At 46.8% G+C, this 15,775-nt stretch overlaps 1 protein-coding gene and 1 long non-coding RNA gene across 4 annotated transcripts in view; both read right to left on the reverse strand.

The window, feature by feature from the left end:
• DSP (desmoplakin) overlaps nt 1-8,492 on the reverse strand; it is a 42,478-nt gene extending 33,986 nt beyond the window's left edge. Inside the window, exon 1 of one of the 2 annotated variants that reach the window (XM_004281052.2) lies at nt 8,041-8,492. In XM_004281052.2, coding sequence (XP_004281100.2) covers nt 8,041-8,234 — 194 coding nt within the window. In that variant the 5' untranslated portion in view covers nt 8,235-8,492. The remainder of the gene's footprint in view (nt 1-8,040) is intronic. The other variant, XM_012537186.3, reaches the window with a different exon arrangement.
• A 554-nt stretch (nt 8,493-9,046) lies between these two features.
• Nucleotides 9,047-15,775, reverse strand: part of LOC125965552 (uncharacterized) — a 48,679-nt gene continuing 41,950 nt past the window's right edge. For both annotated transcript variants that reach the window (XR_007479581.1, XR_007479580.1), the window contains one exon: nt 9,047-11,132. This is a non-coding gene — a long non-coding RNA (uncharacterized LOC125965552). The remainder of the gene's footprint in view (nt 11,133-15,775) is intronic.

Consider the following 15,775-nt stretch of genomic DNA (forward strand, 5'->3'; position numbering starts at 1 on the left):
TGCAAAAAAAAAAAAAAAAAAAAAGAAAGAAAGAAAAGAAAGTTCATTTGGGTCAAATCAATCAAAAAATATTGACTTCTAAACTAAAATTAATAGCTGGCCTTGAAAAAAATAACATTTGTCCTTAAAAGTCTTTAACCTTTCTGAAATCTTTTCTTATTTTCAAACTTACAAAGACAAATTATTTGTACAACAAAGAACCTGCCTACACTTTTTTTGAAAATTCATTCTAAAACTTGTTTAAACAAGTAAGGGTTCCAACAGTTTACATAAAGATCCCTTCATCAGAGGCTAAAAGGAAAACATGGTCTGGGCCACATGAACGTGCGAACAGTATTAAAGAGCTTTCGATGTTTTATTTTACTACCTCCAAATAACAGTCTTTTCTTAAAAAAATAAGACCCCAAAATTAACTGTGAAGCCACTAGTTTCACACTTTTCCCAAGAATATTATAGACAAAAATACAAGACAAATACTTTGAAGAGAGTCTTGAAGCATTACAAGATATTTATTAATAGTTACTCTCCTTGCTTTATGAAAGTCATTTTACAATCATCTATTCTGTTCATTAGACACTTGGCCGGTGCCACGTAACTCTGGATTTATTTTTGTATATACACTGGTTGGCCAAAAAGTTCGTAAGAGTCTATGGAAAAACCAGAAGGAACTTTTTGGCCAACCCAATACTTTCTCTCCATTGGGTTCCTTCTTTCCTTCCTTCCTCTTTCCTTTGCCCCTTCTCTCTCTCTCTCCCCCACTCTCTCTCTCTTCTTTTGGTTCATTCCATCAACATAAGGTCCTGGATGTGTGCCGGAAATTATGTCTCATGTGTATTCGGATTCATGGAATAATAACCTTGGAAAAAGTCAATGAAGACTTGATGGAAATGATGATAATTATGTAATGCATTAATACTGATCTTAAAACTTATTTGCATTCATATTGATCTAAAACCTATCTGCTGAGCTCCTTACAATGTTTAAAACATGTTCCATACGTTATTTTGAGTTTCTTTAAAAGATCTTAAGTAAAAAGAAAAACATCCATGGAGTTTGTAAAAAAAAAAAAAATTTACGTCTTCATTTAAGGACAATACCCTACCTCCAAGACTCACTAAACACATCAGTGGAAATGTCACGTATCAGAAGTTACACACCAAGTGCTTCCGCCTCCACAGAGATTTCCTGGCACATCTCTGCCCTCCTTCTGAACGAATTATTTACACACCTGTCTGCCCACACCTGGAGAGCAAAGTCTCACACCTTAGTCACTTTCGGCTCCTACGTGCACCTAACAGCACAGAGTTCCTCACCCAGAAGGTCCTTAACGTATGTTTGTTTGGTTTAGGAAAGTAGAAGAAAAACAAAGGCAAATCGAAGACTGATATGAAGATATTACTACTCATTACCCTGATTTCCAAAGCTCAATCAGGTAGCGCATCTACTGCACCCCAATTCCCCACCAATAGTGGGAAAAAAAAGGGGGGCTTCCCTGGTGGCGCAGTGGTTGAGAGTCCGCCTGCCGATGCAGGGGACACGGGTTCGTGCCGCGGTCTGGGAAGATCCCACATGCCGCGGAGAGGCTGGGCCCGTGAGCCATGGCCACTGAGCCTGCGCGTCCGGAGCCTGTGCTCCGCAACGGGAGGGGCCGCAGCAGTGAGAGGCCCACGTACCGCCAAAAAAAAAAAAAGGTTTTCTCTATCAATTTTAGGAAGAAGGCCTCCTCTGGACCTTCATCTTGTCCTCACCCAGGAGCTTTGGAAGCGGTACTCTAATAAAAGTTCCACTGCCTTTCCATGTTTGCTATTTTCACAGTTTTTGGTGGCTTGGGTGGGGGCCGGGGAGGGCAACCTGATCACAGATCATTAACTTCCTAAAGAGTTTGGGGTCCACCCCGTTCTCAGCCACTTCTGGCTGGACAGCCTGTGACTCGGAGCAAGTTAGTAGACTCGCGGGGCCTAGGGTTTCTGCAGGAACACAGTCACCTCTCGGGGCTGGCCTGATGTTGAGAGAAGCACAGCCAGTGAGGTCTGTAAAGCCCGGCAGAAACTAAATCCTCGCTGCGAGATCGTTCGTACAGGGGAAGCTGCTGTTGTGATATGATTCTTAGATTTTGCTTTTATTTTTCATTTTGTGTTTTTCGCCCCAGTTCATGATTTTGCAGTTCACCCGGTTCACAATTTTAAGGATATCCTGCAAGCACACTGGAGGTGGAGTGAGAAGTGAAAAAAAGGAAAGAAGAAGAAATGATGATTGGGTATTAAGTGTGAGGCATTTGAGACTTTGTCAGGTAATTTTTAATTCCTAAAATTATCTAAGAGACCTAAAAAAAAGTTTGAGACAATTCAAAGACAGAGATACATTTTAACTGCGTGAAAGACATCTTTTTGAAGGGATAAGAAAATTCAGAAAAAGATGCTTTCCTTTCCTTTACTAAACGGGGATGAATATTTGACCCTTACAAATTCAAGGCCCAAACAGGGATTTCTGTTTTGAATTCCTTCCCTATGTGAAAACTTACATTCATTCTGATGCCTAAAAAGAATCGTTTACAAGTTATCTGGTTATCCACCAAGAGGCCAACTCCTTTTTAATTTTTTTCAGGTACCTTACGAAGCAAGGGATATTACGTTTGCATGTCACACATTTGAATTCCAGGCAAAAAACTCAGACCTATGGCCTGCAGCCTCTCACTCTGGTGTCCTCATTTTCATGAAATGTAGATTTCACATTCCTGAGGTCTCTGAAGGTCCTGGACCCTCCCAGCCCAAGGTGCTGGTGGTAAGGTGCACGTGATGGGGCTGCCCTGGCATTTTATGGCATGCTGAGGCTTCGGGTCCGTGGGGCAGTGGCTTCAACATCAGAACCACCCCTGCCCATTTTCCCAGAAGGGCCAGAGGGAGCCGGAGAAAAAGCAAAGGGCGGGGCGGCAGGGCCCCAGGCACCAAGGCCTCGGGACTGAGGCGCTTCTTCCAGAACCTTTGAAAAGTCTGGAAAGACTGGCTGGCTGAGGGCTGAGTTAACACTCCCCGAGACACACCCAAGCCCTCCTCAGCTCCACCCGAAGATGTCAGCGTGGAGGCATCAGCACTTTTTTGTCTTTCCCAAGACATTTCAGGTGCCTGGACAACAATGAAATTACGCCCATGTTTACAGAAAAGATTAACTACTTGCTGGAAGCTGCTCTGTAGATGTGCCTGACATTCAGCGGGCTTAACGCAGCATCCCACTGTCCTTCATTCCTCAGCAGATGGAAACGCTACAGGAGCGTGAATGCAAGAACACAATGGCTATGAAATATTTCCCAGGAATGCAACAATTTAAAAAGAAGTAAAAACTCCTATTGGATAGAAGAGTTTACAAGAAGAGGTAAATTCTAATAACTAAAGTTAGGTCTTTTCTTGCACCATCGTGGTATACTGGATTCAAATGCAGCTCAATAACTAACTTAGCTGCTTGACCTAAGCCAAGTCATCTAACTTTTTAAACCTCAGTTTCCCACCTGTGAAATGGGAAGTTTGTCGTGAGGCTTGAGATAACAATATACTTGGCACATGGTGGGTGTTGGCCAGGCAATGGTAGCTATTATTAACCACTGATCTGATGTTTGTATAAAATATATAACCTACTCAAACTTAGTCACTATGTAAGTGTTACTACCGCCATATATCAAGCTACACTGAATCTTACTTTGCCATCGTTTCCCAGAAAAATATTTAGAATAACCATTCTGAGTCAGCCAACTCTAAGCCTGTTTTCTCACTCTCCCTTGCCTCTCTGATCCAGTTCTGAGCTGAAGCTGTCACTCTATCACATCTACCTCCTGTCCCACTGCCACCAACCTCGACCAGACTTTCATCACCTCCCTCCTTCACTGGTATAACTGCTTCCTTAAGGCAACCCCTCCCACACACTGCTGGCCACAGCAACAATCCTATGGCTTCCTGCATCGGTCTTATCTCTCTGCTCCTTCAAAGGAGACCTTCACTGGCTCGGATGAGACCTGCAAGGGTTCCCCTGTGCCTAACCCTAACCCACCACCGTGGATTCGAGATATCTGGCCCCAGCCCGTCCTTCCTCCTTCCGTCTCACTGTTTCCCCACTTAAGTGAATGCTCCAAAAGGAGACCACTCCCTAGGCCTTGAAGTTGCACCTGCTTTTCCACTTCTCACACTTTTCTCATGCTCTTCTCTCCTCCAGGTGCACTCTCTGCCCACTCTCTTTACCAACTGAAATTCTCCAAAGTCCAAGTCAACACCACTTCCTTTATAATAAAATCTTACTAGTGCCGCCACTACAGATGTTATCTTGTCCCCTTACGAAGCCTCTGAGTCATGGGTACTGCTCCTGTGCATTATCCGTTTGTATTATAGTACTCATGTACTTATCTTCCTCTAAAGAGCATCTGCTCCCTTCCAGAAGTCTTTGTATTTTCACCTTTGAATCTCCCCAACATCTAACACACAGCAGATGCTCAGGAAATATTGGCTGAATGAATGAATGAATACATGGACTTGAGGTACTTTCATCCTGTAAGTACAGGGCTGTCTAGTCTCATACACAAGTACATGGTCTAAACGCACAGGATGCCAGAGGGCAGAGGGAGGAGCCCCTGATTCTCATGCCAGCTCGGCCATGGTGGACTCCGGGATTTGGGGCAAGTCTTAATTTGTCTCTAAAGTGGAAAAGTGAGGTTTCTGTCCTCCTCAGGACCCCCTTCCACTCTAAAATTAAATGTAAATGCGCCTGTTTAACTTCATGCAGAGAAACAGGCTTCTTTTAAAAGGTAGTTTAAAGCAAACTTTAAAATAGGTATCAGATAGTGATCACACATATTTCACTTTGGAAATCAAGAGTTCTGGAGAAATGTAAGCATTACCATTTTATGCACATATTTCTGAAGCTTAGTGACTGTATTTGGCTTGTAATCCTCCTACAAATTCCACACTTTGATCAGCGGAAGATCTAACTGGGGGACTTTGTCACTTGGCCACCAAATTTCACTACAGATTTGTAATTTCTTTTAACTACAGGAATAAGGCCAGTGTAATTCTGCCATCATTGAAAACAATATAGCATCTCATACAAGAAAAATCCAAAGTTTAAATTTTTCAAAAATAAACATCTTAAATTATCAAGCATGAAACATGTACCAAACTTTAAAATATCAAGAAAAGCAGCGGAAGAAGGTAAATAAAGTCGTTGCAGATCCCATGCAGGGTAAAACAAAGACACAAAAGACAGGTGGGGGAACGAGGGATAATCAGAGTGAGAAATATCCGGTCCTAAACAGTGACAAGTGTTACTAAATAAAGGACAGACAAAGGCAAGAGGCTGTAAAGTCACTTTCAAAGGAAAAATAAGATTTGGGCTCTGTACACACTCAAATTAGCTTATTTAGGGAAGGGCTAAATGCACACATTGATCATTAAAAAAATCACCAATCTGATCCAGCCAATAAAGTGGGAGTTTTAGAAATAAAGGAGTTTAGATGCAACCAGTCGTTTTCATACTGGTTTTTTAGGGGTTTTTTTTTTTTTTTTGGTTTTGTCGCTTTAAAAACAAAACAACTCTATTTAGAAAAACTTTCGGTCAGAAAAGTGCTTTAAAATCCTTCATCATCATTCACTTAGCAGAGGGCAGTCGAGTCAGAGCTGCCATCCTGCCAAGTGCGTGCCAGCGCCAAACAAATCCTTCCGCACAAGACGCTAAAAACCCTAGGAAAACAGGTGCGGTGCGGCCCCCGACCCTCTCCAGTCAGTCGTCCTTATTTTAAAATGCAGACCTCAGCGTTTGCGGGCTACTGTGTATTGTGACAACGCTTCGTTTCTAAGGGCAAGTAGCACAAGAGCAGGCCGGGACAGGCCTGGGGAAACTCCAGTACCTGGATCCAGAAAGAACGCCGGCCACATGCTGACTCAAGCCCCCAGCCTGCCGCCCCGCGGCCCTTGGCAGCTCGACAGCAACGCGCAGAAAAACAACCTCCCTCCAAGTTAGGTCACTTTTCACTAGAGTCTCTTTCCCCTTCCCGGGGAGATGTTAAAACTTGACAGGTTTATCAACAGCCTTTAGGTTGGAAAAACCGAACACAAGAAATGATGCTATACTAGGAGAAAACATCAAGCCTCGCCCAAATTTAACGTTCGGTGAAGCATCCTTATAAACCGGGTATCTTTATGCAGTTCATTAACCCAGATATTAATTACAAATTTACTTCTACAAGAAGCCAAGGGAGTGAAATATTCCATTAACAGCCATGTTTATTGTCAACTTAAAACATAGGGACGCTAAGATAACAGAAGCATATTCAAACAAAAAAAGGAACAAAAAAAACAAAAAACCACCTGGTTCATAAATGCAGGAAAGAAGCAACCTTGCAAATTCTGACTTGGATTTAAATGTGTGGATTCAAAAGCATGTGCTTTCCAAATACTGCAAGACTGGGAGGGAAAAGTAAAGTTTCAGATTTAAATGGTTGGCCAACTTTTCAAACAAACTTAAAAACCAAAGTGTAAACGAGCAAAAATTTCTCCCCAGTCTCCCTAATGGTTTGGCGTATTTTTTCCTGGAAACCCCCAGGTGCATTTTGTTCATTAAAGAAAGAGCTCCAAGATTGAGACAATTCTTTGCTAGCTCAAAAAGAGAAAATAAATTTTCAAGGTGCTCCGGGAAGATAAAGAAATGAATAAATCGAAGCAGAAAGCACGTTGCAAGTCGAGTAGCCCGTCCCGGCCCCCAAAACTGCTGGCAAAACAAAAACCCCCCGGAGTGTATTCAGTTTGCTCCTCCCCAGCCTAAGGCCACAAGGCTAGGTCGACAAAGTTCTGGAACTCAGGCCTCTTCCCCCGAAGCCCTACAAGGGAAGGACTTGCAGGGGGCGGGAAAGGGGGGTGAGAGCCGCAAAATTCTCACGGCTCACGTGGGAGAGTCCGGCTCCGGGGACCGGGTAAATGTACGTTCATTATCTTTCTCCACCCGCATCCGATTGACCGCCCTCTCCCCAACCTGGGTTTCCCGGATGATTCGGAGAGGCAGACCCCGCCCTCTTCCCAGGGCGCCCCCAGCATCGCGGGCCGGCCGGGATGGTACGCGGAGCCTCCCCGCCACGGGCCCCTGCCCGCGCTATCCCGCTCAGAGCGCAAGACCCTGCGCCCGCGCTCTGCCACCGAGACACTGAGGCTGTTCCTCGGATGCTTTTTAAAAACCGGGAAACAAAGGGCGCAGGCGCGGGGCCACAGGTGTGCTCGCTGGCGGGGGCTGCCGCGCGGCTGATCCGGGCTGGGGGGACAGGCAGCCGCTCCCGCCGGGAAACTTGGTTTGGGTAGCAGGCGAGGCCGAGGCGGGGCCTTCTCGACCCGCGACCCCTTCTCGACCCGCGACCCCGAGCTGCCGGGACGCGCAGCCTCTGCACAAAAGCCCCCGGGTGGCCGGGCAGCCCAGGCGCCGCTGCGGACGTGGTCTCGGGGTGACCACGAGCTTGCGATGAGCCACTAGCCAAAGCCGAGAGCCACGTCCACCCTGGCCACCCGACAGGCCGGAAGCCCCGCTCCCCTCGCTGTTTTACTTTTGGTTACAGTTCGAGAGGTTGGGTTTAGTGGTCGCAGCCACGCCCGCCTGACCTCCCACCTGCGGCCCGGGACAAAGGCGAGGCCTCGCTGGGGACAGTCCCGGATACAGCCGGGACCCCCGCCGTCCGCCGCGCCCTGCCTGCACCCTCGCTGGCTGGCCTTGGGCCCCGGCACGCAGGAAGCGAGAAGGGGGGCCCGAGTCCCCGCCGGCGGCGAAGGAGACGCTCCTCTGCGGGTTGGCGCACATGCCCACCCGGTCTGTGCGGTGCGCCGGGACACTCGGTCTTGCCCCAGCGCGAACAGGAAATGCGTGCATGACCTCGGACAAACAGACTGTCCCCTTTCTGGACCTGAGCTTCCTCGTCGGTCAGAGGTCGACGGTCCGTCCCGGTCCCAGGGTGCTAGGGGAGTGTAGAGACCCCGGCCCACCGGCCCACGCACACCGCGCGCTCCGGGTCGGCCCGGTACCCACCAGTAGCCGTCCGAGTTCTGGTCGGTGACCGTGCAGCGCCGGGAGTAGTACATCCTGCTGGTGCCCCCACCACCGCTGCTGCCGCCCCCGCCCCCGCCGCCAGTCATCTCGTAGCGCAGGTCGGGGCCGGACTCGGCGCGGGTCATGTGGCCCAGCGTGTTGATCCGCGGGCTGGAGCCTCCGTTGCAGCTCATGTTGGCTGGCACTCGGAGCGCCGCTCAGCGCCGAGGCGGACGCGAGGGCGGGCCGGCTCGGAGAGAGCGAGGGGCTCCCAGGAGAGGCCCAAACCGGGGACTGGGCTGGGGGCGCAGAAGGATCGCGAGGACGCGCCTCTCCACCGCGGCCGTTCTGGACACTGCGAGCGCGGCACGGCGGGCGGGCGTCGGGCGTCGGGCGCCGGGGACAGCGACGGGCCGGGAGTGGAAGCGGGAGCGAGGGCTGCGGCTCTTAGGGCGGCGAGGACGCAGAAGAGCAGGGCCGTGGCGGGGTGGTGGTGTTGGTCGGCTGGGGCTCGAGTCTCCTCCCCGCTGGCACCCGACGCTGCCGAAGCCACACCTGGCCGGTTTCTTCCCAGGGCGGGGTGCGGCCGCCGCGCCTCCCCGCCCCATCGGGTGTCACCGACTCGCACCGGCCGCCCCTCCCCACCTGCGCCACCGGCCCGCGGCTCCGCCCTCCGCGCCGGGGCCTGAGTAACATGCAAGGGGCGGAGGCCCGGCACCCGCGCGCTCCCAGCGCGCGGCCGGCCGAGGGGTGGACATGCGCTGGCCGGGGCGTGCGCTCCGCGCGTCGCCGCCGTAGCCAGGAAAGCAGGGCCCCAGCTTTTGAGGATTTCTACGGCCCCCGGGTGGAAATAGGCTAAAAAATAAGTCATTCGATTGGACAGTTACTTATTAAACTTTTACTTCTGCTTATCCCTGAAAACGGTGCCAGCCAAGCTTTGGCTACAAACAGTTGAGGAGAGAATGCTTAGATGATGAGGTTTTGTTCAGAGACTCTTTTTGAATTTTCTTTTATTCCAGTAATTCAGAAGATTGCCTCAGAAGCATGTTTTCCGACGTGTAAAACGATTTTTACCCAGAACCACCGCTTTCTGGAGAAGTCTTCACCGTAAATAACTAATTTCTTTAGCATGAAGATAAAGAGGAATCCACTACAGTCAGTTCCCATAGGGTACCATGAAACTATAAATTGCAGTGTCTTTTATTTTGCCTGGTGATGGTCAGTCATTTTAAACGAGAAATGGCAAAGACTTCCACCCCAGACCGCTTCCAAATTTTATTAAAAAACCTTGGGGGCTTCCCTGGTGGCGCAGTGGTTGGGAGTCCGGCTGCCGATGCGGGGGACGCGGGTTCGTGCCCCGGTCCGGGAGGATCCCGCGTGTCGCGGAGCGGCTGGGCCCGTGGGCCATGGCCGCTGGGCCTGCGCGTCTGGAGCCTGTGCTCCGCCGCGGGAGGGGCCGCGGCAGTGAGAGGCCCGCGTACCAAAAAAACAAAAACAACAAAAAAACTTTGGGACCACTCCTCTCTTGCGTGCCCCTGAGCAGCTTCTCCCCCGACCCATCCCTTTTGAAACAGCTTTTCCCACAAGTCAGTGGTGGTGGCCTTCCTGGGACTTCAGTCTACCTGAGAGCAGCAGAGAACCCTGAACAGAGATCATCCACTGGGTACAGTTGAGTAACTCAGAGCCAGAACATTCCAGCCACCTGATGGAGGGCCCCTCCCAATTAGTGGCTGCCTGCGAACAACACCGCAGTCTCTGTGACTCGGGTTTAGATCCAGACCCAGTCACAACATCCATAAAAAGCTGTTTCTATAATTTGGAAAAACTGTTCAATTACTCTTTAATAAACACCATTTAAAGATCTTTATAATAAACATTTGTCATCTCCCTAAACAATGACAGTTAACTCACTTTCTTATACAGTATATTTCTGAAATGTTTATAAACTGAAAAGAACAAAAATCAAACTATATTTGCATGTTGTAAAGGGAGGGGAGGGAGTTCTCTAAAAGGTCCCAGATTATAGCACCCCAAGTTACACCTCAAATTTTAGGCAGAAATCTTTAACAAAATGTCTTTTTCTCTACAATGGTCCACAGAGTTGACCAGCCTAAATCCAAGGAGTCAAAGATACCATGAGATGAAAGTTTGCCACTGTTAGCACTCAATAATTCCCATCATTTTCTCAGTTTCCTCTTCTGGTAAAGGCTAATGTGATAAAGTGTTCAAATGATTTCACAAACACTGATGTATAGACAAGAATGGTGTTTCTTCTGAAATTGAATCAATGGCTGGAAGTCAGCATCTGCACAAATGGCCCAGATATTCATGGGTCGGTGGAGCGGAAGCCTTTTGGGGTGTCAGTCCATAATATACAAAATACTTCTATGCACCTCCTTTGTTCAGCAAGTAGTTATAACCTCCTATACAGAAGGACCAATGCTAGACTTTGGAATATACACAGAATGTCCTTGAAAACATTATAGTAAAACTTTAATTTTAAAAATTCAGGGATTCCTTCAGTCCAATAATGTGTAAATAGAAGGTCATACAATTGCACAGTAGAATTCTCCTTAAACACAGCACACATCTGTGAGCCACCTCCCAGTGGTGGCGAAAGCTGTGCTCAGCCAATGGGTCCCTCTGAGAGCTCGCACTGGGTAGTCAGGAGCCCAGGCACTCACAGACCTAAACATCACCCAGACCCGCAGAGCTATTTACAAAACGGGTAGAGGTGAACAGCACAGCCCACCGTTGCTTCCCGGCCTACCTTACTGCTTCCTGTTCTTAAGATGTTCCCAAGAAGGCGACCGACTTCCAGCTAGCCAAACATGCCGGGTCTGGGAAGACAACGACTTTCATTTACCTTTCTCTAAGGAAGACAGGAGGATGAAATAAAAGATCGACATGACAGATGGGATCCAGACATACATGCATTCGTTGTCTAAATTGACTGTCTCACAAGCGGCCCCCAGTGAAGGCTGGGGATCAGAAGACCATCCTCTGATAGGAGTGCTGCAGTTTACTTGGGAAGAGCTCCATCTCCTCAGGCGCTAGATGGAAATGATACTTGTCCTGCCAACTTTGCAAACCTACAGTGAGGATCAAGTGAGAGAAAATATGTGAACATTCCTGGAAGCACATAAAGCAATGGCGCCACTCATTAAACCGAAAGCTCTTTGCTGGGTGTGAAATGTTTAGCTCTAGTGCTTCTGTCTTTACCCCACCTGTGACTCGGTATAACTCCCCCTTGGAGACATTTAACATTCATTCAAGCAGTTATTAAGCATCTACTGTGTCACACAGCAGGCTCACTGCCGGTCACTCTCTGTAGGATATCTGTGGGAAAACAAATAATTGCAATATAATGTTAGGTCTGCTGTTATAAAGGTAGGTCTTCAGAGTCGTGGGGCACAGCAGAGGGGTTGAAAAGTAGCTTTTTTCTTACAACGAGGTTTATACAGTTTAGAGTCCACGGTCTGGCAAAGTCCTCGCTAGCTGCCCTAAGGTCAGCTATTTTTTCCCTACCACTTGTAGATACCTACCCTTGTCCTTTTAGAGACACATCACTGACAAGTCACTTTCTCTCTGGCTGAACTTAAAAATGACCTTGCAGTGAGGAAAGAGGCATCAGTTGTATCCTGAACATAGTTTTTAAATGAAACAGAGCACCTTGATTTCAGTGAGATTAAGAAGAATCATTTACTTGCTCAGAATCCTATGGGAAATCTCTCCTCTTTGTTGGTAAATGATAGTGCTTTACCATAGAAAAGATGTACAGCCCGTGAGCTAAAATACCTGTTCTGCCGGCCAGGGAAGCAGTATTTTTTTTTCTTTTACCTTTTTATCTTTGGCTTCACCGTGCAGCTTGCGGGATCTTAGTTCCCCTACTAAGGGATCGAACACAGGCCCCAGCAGTGAAAGCGTCGAGTTCTAACCACTGGACTGCCAGGGAATTTCCAGGGAAGTAGTATTTTAACAAATTAGAACTACAGACACTAGGATTGGAATTGTAAAAACAAATAAATATATATATTTTTTACTTCCTTATTTTTCCATTTGTATGAATAAATTAGAATCTTCCAGAAATCATAAAATCTGTGTTCTCAATATTATAAAAATACGATTGATCTCTCCTAAAGTTGTTGAAACTATTCAAAGCTTTGAATGAAGAAAGCAGTTTCATAAACCACAGAAATTCCATTTCAGAAATGGGAAAGTGTTTGTGAAATATATACATTAGCCCAGAACTCTCTTTATTTTCCTTGGTTCAAGCGTCCTTCAGGGACAGAAGAATTTCTGTTTGTAGTAGTTTTTCGTTTTTGCCAGAGAAGGATGATTAACTTTTCAGAAATTGAATAGCTGAAAGAAACATCTCAAATACATTTTCTGTTTCTGTACTGATGAGTTGTCCCATTGTTTTGGCACAGATAATATCCAAGAAATCATGCTATCCTTTGTGGGGTTTTTTAAAATTTTTTTAAATCTGGGGTGGTTAGTTGTTTGGGGTTTTTTTTCTTTTTTTAAATAAATTTATTTATTTATTTTTGGCTGTGTTGGGTCTTCGCTGCTGTGCACGGGCTTTCTCTAGTTGCGGCGAGCGGGGGCTACACTTCGTTGCAGTGCGCAGTCTTCTCATTGCGGTGGCTTCTCATTGCAGAGCACGCGCGGGCTCTAGGTGCGCGGGCTTCAGTAGTTGCGGCACGTGGGCTCAGTAGTTGTGGCTCGCGGGCTCTAGAGCACAGGCTCAGCAGTTGTGGCGCACGGGCTTAGTTGCTCCGCAGCATGTGGGATCTTCCCGGACCAGGGCTCGAACCCGTGTCCCCTGCATTGGCAGGTGGATTCTCAACCACTGCGCCACCAGGAAAGCCCTGTGGTGTTTTGGTTTTTTTTAATAGACTTTAAAATTTTTTTTAAATTTATTTTTGGCTGCGTTGGGTCTTCGTTGCTGCGTGCAGGCTTTCTCTAGTTGCCGCGAGAACTACCGTTGGTTGAGGTGCGCTGGCTTCTCATTGTGGTGGCTTCTCTTTGTTGCAGAGCACGGGCTGTAGACCATGGGCTTCAGTAGCTGCAGTGCGTGGGCTCAGTAGTTGTGGCGCACGGGCTTAGTTGCTCCATGGCATGTGGGATCTTCCCGGACCAGGGCTCGAACATGTGCACTGGCAGGCAGATTCTTAACCACTGCACTACCAGGGAAGTCCATCCTTTGTGTTTTGAGTATGTTTTTTTGACTACATTTAATTGGATAGCATAGATACTGGAGATTCATCTATACTTTCCTGCCAGATCTTCTTTTTCATTAAGAGCCCAAGTTTGCAAGATAGGGAGGCTGGAAGTTAAGGGCGTGGATGATGGCATGCACAGGTATGGGCTACACAGAAGACACCTACACCCTTAGCCAAGTGACTTCTAACCCACCAAGCTAAACAATAACTCACCTTAATTTTGTTGGGCAAGCACACAGTCAGTCACTGAATAGCCAAATAAGCTAGCCTTTAAAATATACTCTCAAAGGAATTTTTTAAGCTTATGCTTGTGAGGGACTGTCATTGTGAGAAGATTGTCCTTCTACCACGTTGGGATTGGAACACGTACTCAAATTTCTATAAAGTCAGATACACATTACTGCTGGTAAACCCTGTTATCAGCCAATACCACATGGATGTGTATTGTGCAAAGAGCTCCATGAAGAAAATTATGAATTGCTATTCAGCCTTTACCAAAAGAATTAAAAATATATATTCCATAAAGAATTTCAGAAACGAAAGCTGCCTTCAAGAACTTTTATACGAATTGTTTTCAAAACATTGAGAGTCTTGGAACTCCTTCTACCAATGAAACCCAGTAGCTAAAACAGATCATGGTGGGGGGCAGGGGGCAGACTGGTTGTACCCTGCTGGGAGCCCAGGACCCACCCACTGCACCTGGGCTCTGGAGCATTTCCCTGACGGAAGAGCCGTATAAACCAAAAGCCACATTTTAATAAAAGAAAATAGCGAGTCCCAGAAAGGTTAAGAAACTTCCCTGAGTTAATGATTGGTATTAATTTGAAACCAAGAAACTATCTGATCAATTGTTATTTTCCTACACTAGACACATAGGATGTCTGGAAACACAGTGACTATAAAGTAATCAGCATGCTTTGCAGAAGGTACATCAAAAAAAACTACTCTTATTATTATTTGTTTGTTTGTTGTTTGTTTGCTTTTTTTGCGGTACACGGGCCTCTCACTGTTGTGGCCTCTCCCGTTGCGGAGCACAGGCTCCGGACGCGCAGGCTCAGCGGCCATGGCTCATGGGCCCAGCCGCTCCGCGGCATGTGGGATCTTCCCGGACCGGGGCACGAACCCGTGTCCCCTGCATCGGCAGGCGGACTCTCAACCACTGCGCCATCAGGGAAGCCCTGTTTGTTTTTTTAAAAAGGCTTTTTGAAAGTAGCAAGGGGCAGATGCTGGAGGTTTCCATACAAGCGATCCACCCCTCTTCTAGAATTTTCACATTAATGGCAAAGAGCAGCCCCTGTGGATGGCTAACAAGTGGGCGAGGGCGAGGCAGGGCTGGAGGGGGGAGCAATCCTTCATGGAAGGCAGCTACTACCATCACCAAACGGTGTTTAGGAAAACAGTCCTGCCCCAAAGGGTGCAGGCAAGTCCTTGTAGGGTCTTCCCAGCGATCCTTCCTTAGCCCTAGCTTCCCTTTAGCAAGAGCTGGGTTCAAGAAAAAGTCATGCAAAATCAAGAGGAGAGTATAGAGGATTGTTTCTTCTGCTGTAAATCAATGCCCTTGACAACAAATCTAACTTGATTTGATATGTGTGTGTGTGTTTTTTTAATGATTTGTAGTATTTAAACTGAAACATTTAAACCTTGCTGACATCAGCCAGAAACGTTTCACACTCAGGAAAAAGTTAGAGCACAGTTCCGAAGCAGTTTCAGCAAACCTTGAAGCTGTTCTGTCTTGCAGAGGTGGGTGTGGAGAGCTACACTTTATTCTCTATTCTCGTTAAACCTGCCTGACGGCCCCTGGGAGTTGTGACTGCTTAGCAGTTTGGCTCCAGGCAGAATCTAGGAAAGCATCTGTAGTCTTTTCCCACCCCGGCACTCAGAAGAGATGTCAGCTATCATCTCTAAACAAGCTTTTATTTTTCTTTACTGAATAAGGGAAAAAAAATGTAAGGATTTAAAACTGGAATTACTGTGTTCTTAAAAGAAAAATCAGCATTCCTATTTAATGTATCCCTGAGAAAAAATGTAATACACAAAAGGAGGGTTTTTAAACCTCTTTTTTAACTACAGAGGGACTTGGCTTATAAGAGGGACTTAATATTAAATACATATTACCATAAAAGGGGAAATGGACAGTAACACAATAATAGTAGGGGACTTTAACACCCCACTTTCACCAGTGGACAGATCATCCAAAATGAAAATAAATAAGGAAACACAAGCTTTAAATGACACATGAAACAAGACGGACTTAATTGCTATTTGTAGGACACTCCATCCAAAAACAACAGAATACACATTTTTCTCAAGTGCTCATGGAACATTCTCCAGGATAGATCATACCCTGGGTCACAAATCAAGCCTTGGTAAACTTAAGAAAATTGAAATTGTATTGAGTACATTTTCCAACCACAATGCTATGAGACTAGGTATCAATTACAGGAAAAAAACTGTAAAAAATACAAAAGCATGGAGGGTAAACAATACACTACTAAATAACCAAGAGATCA

The sequence above is a fragment of the Orcinus orca genome, chromosome 10, assembly GCF_937001465.1.
Source record: "Orcinus orca chromosome 10, mOrcOrc1.1, whole genome shotgun sequence".
Taxonomy (NCBI): Eukaryota; Metazoa; Chordata; class Mammalia; order Artiodactyla; family Delphinidae; genus Orcinus; species Orcinus orca.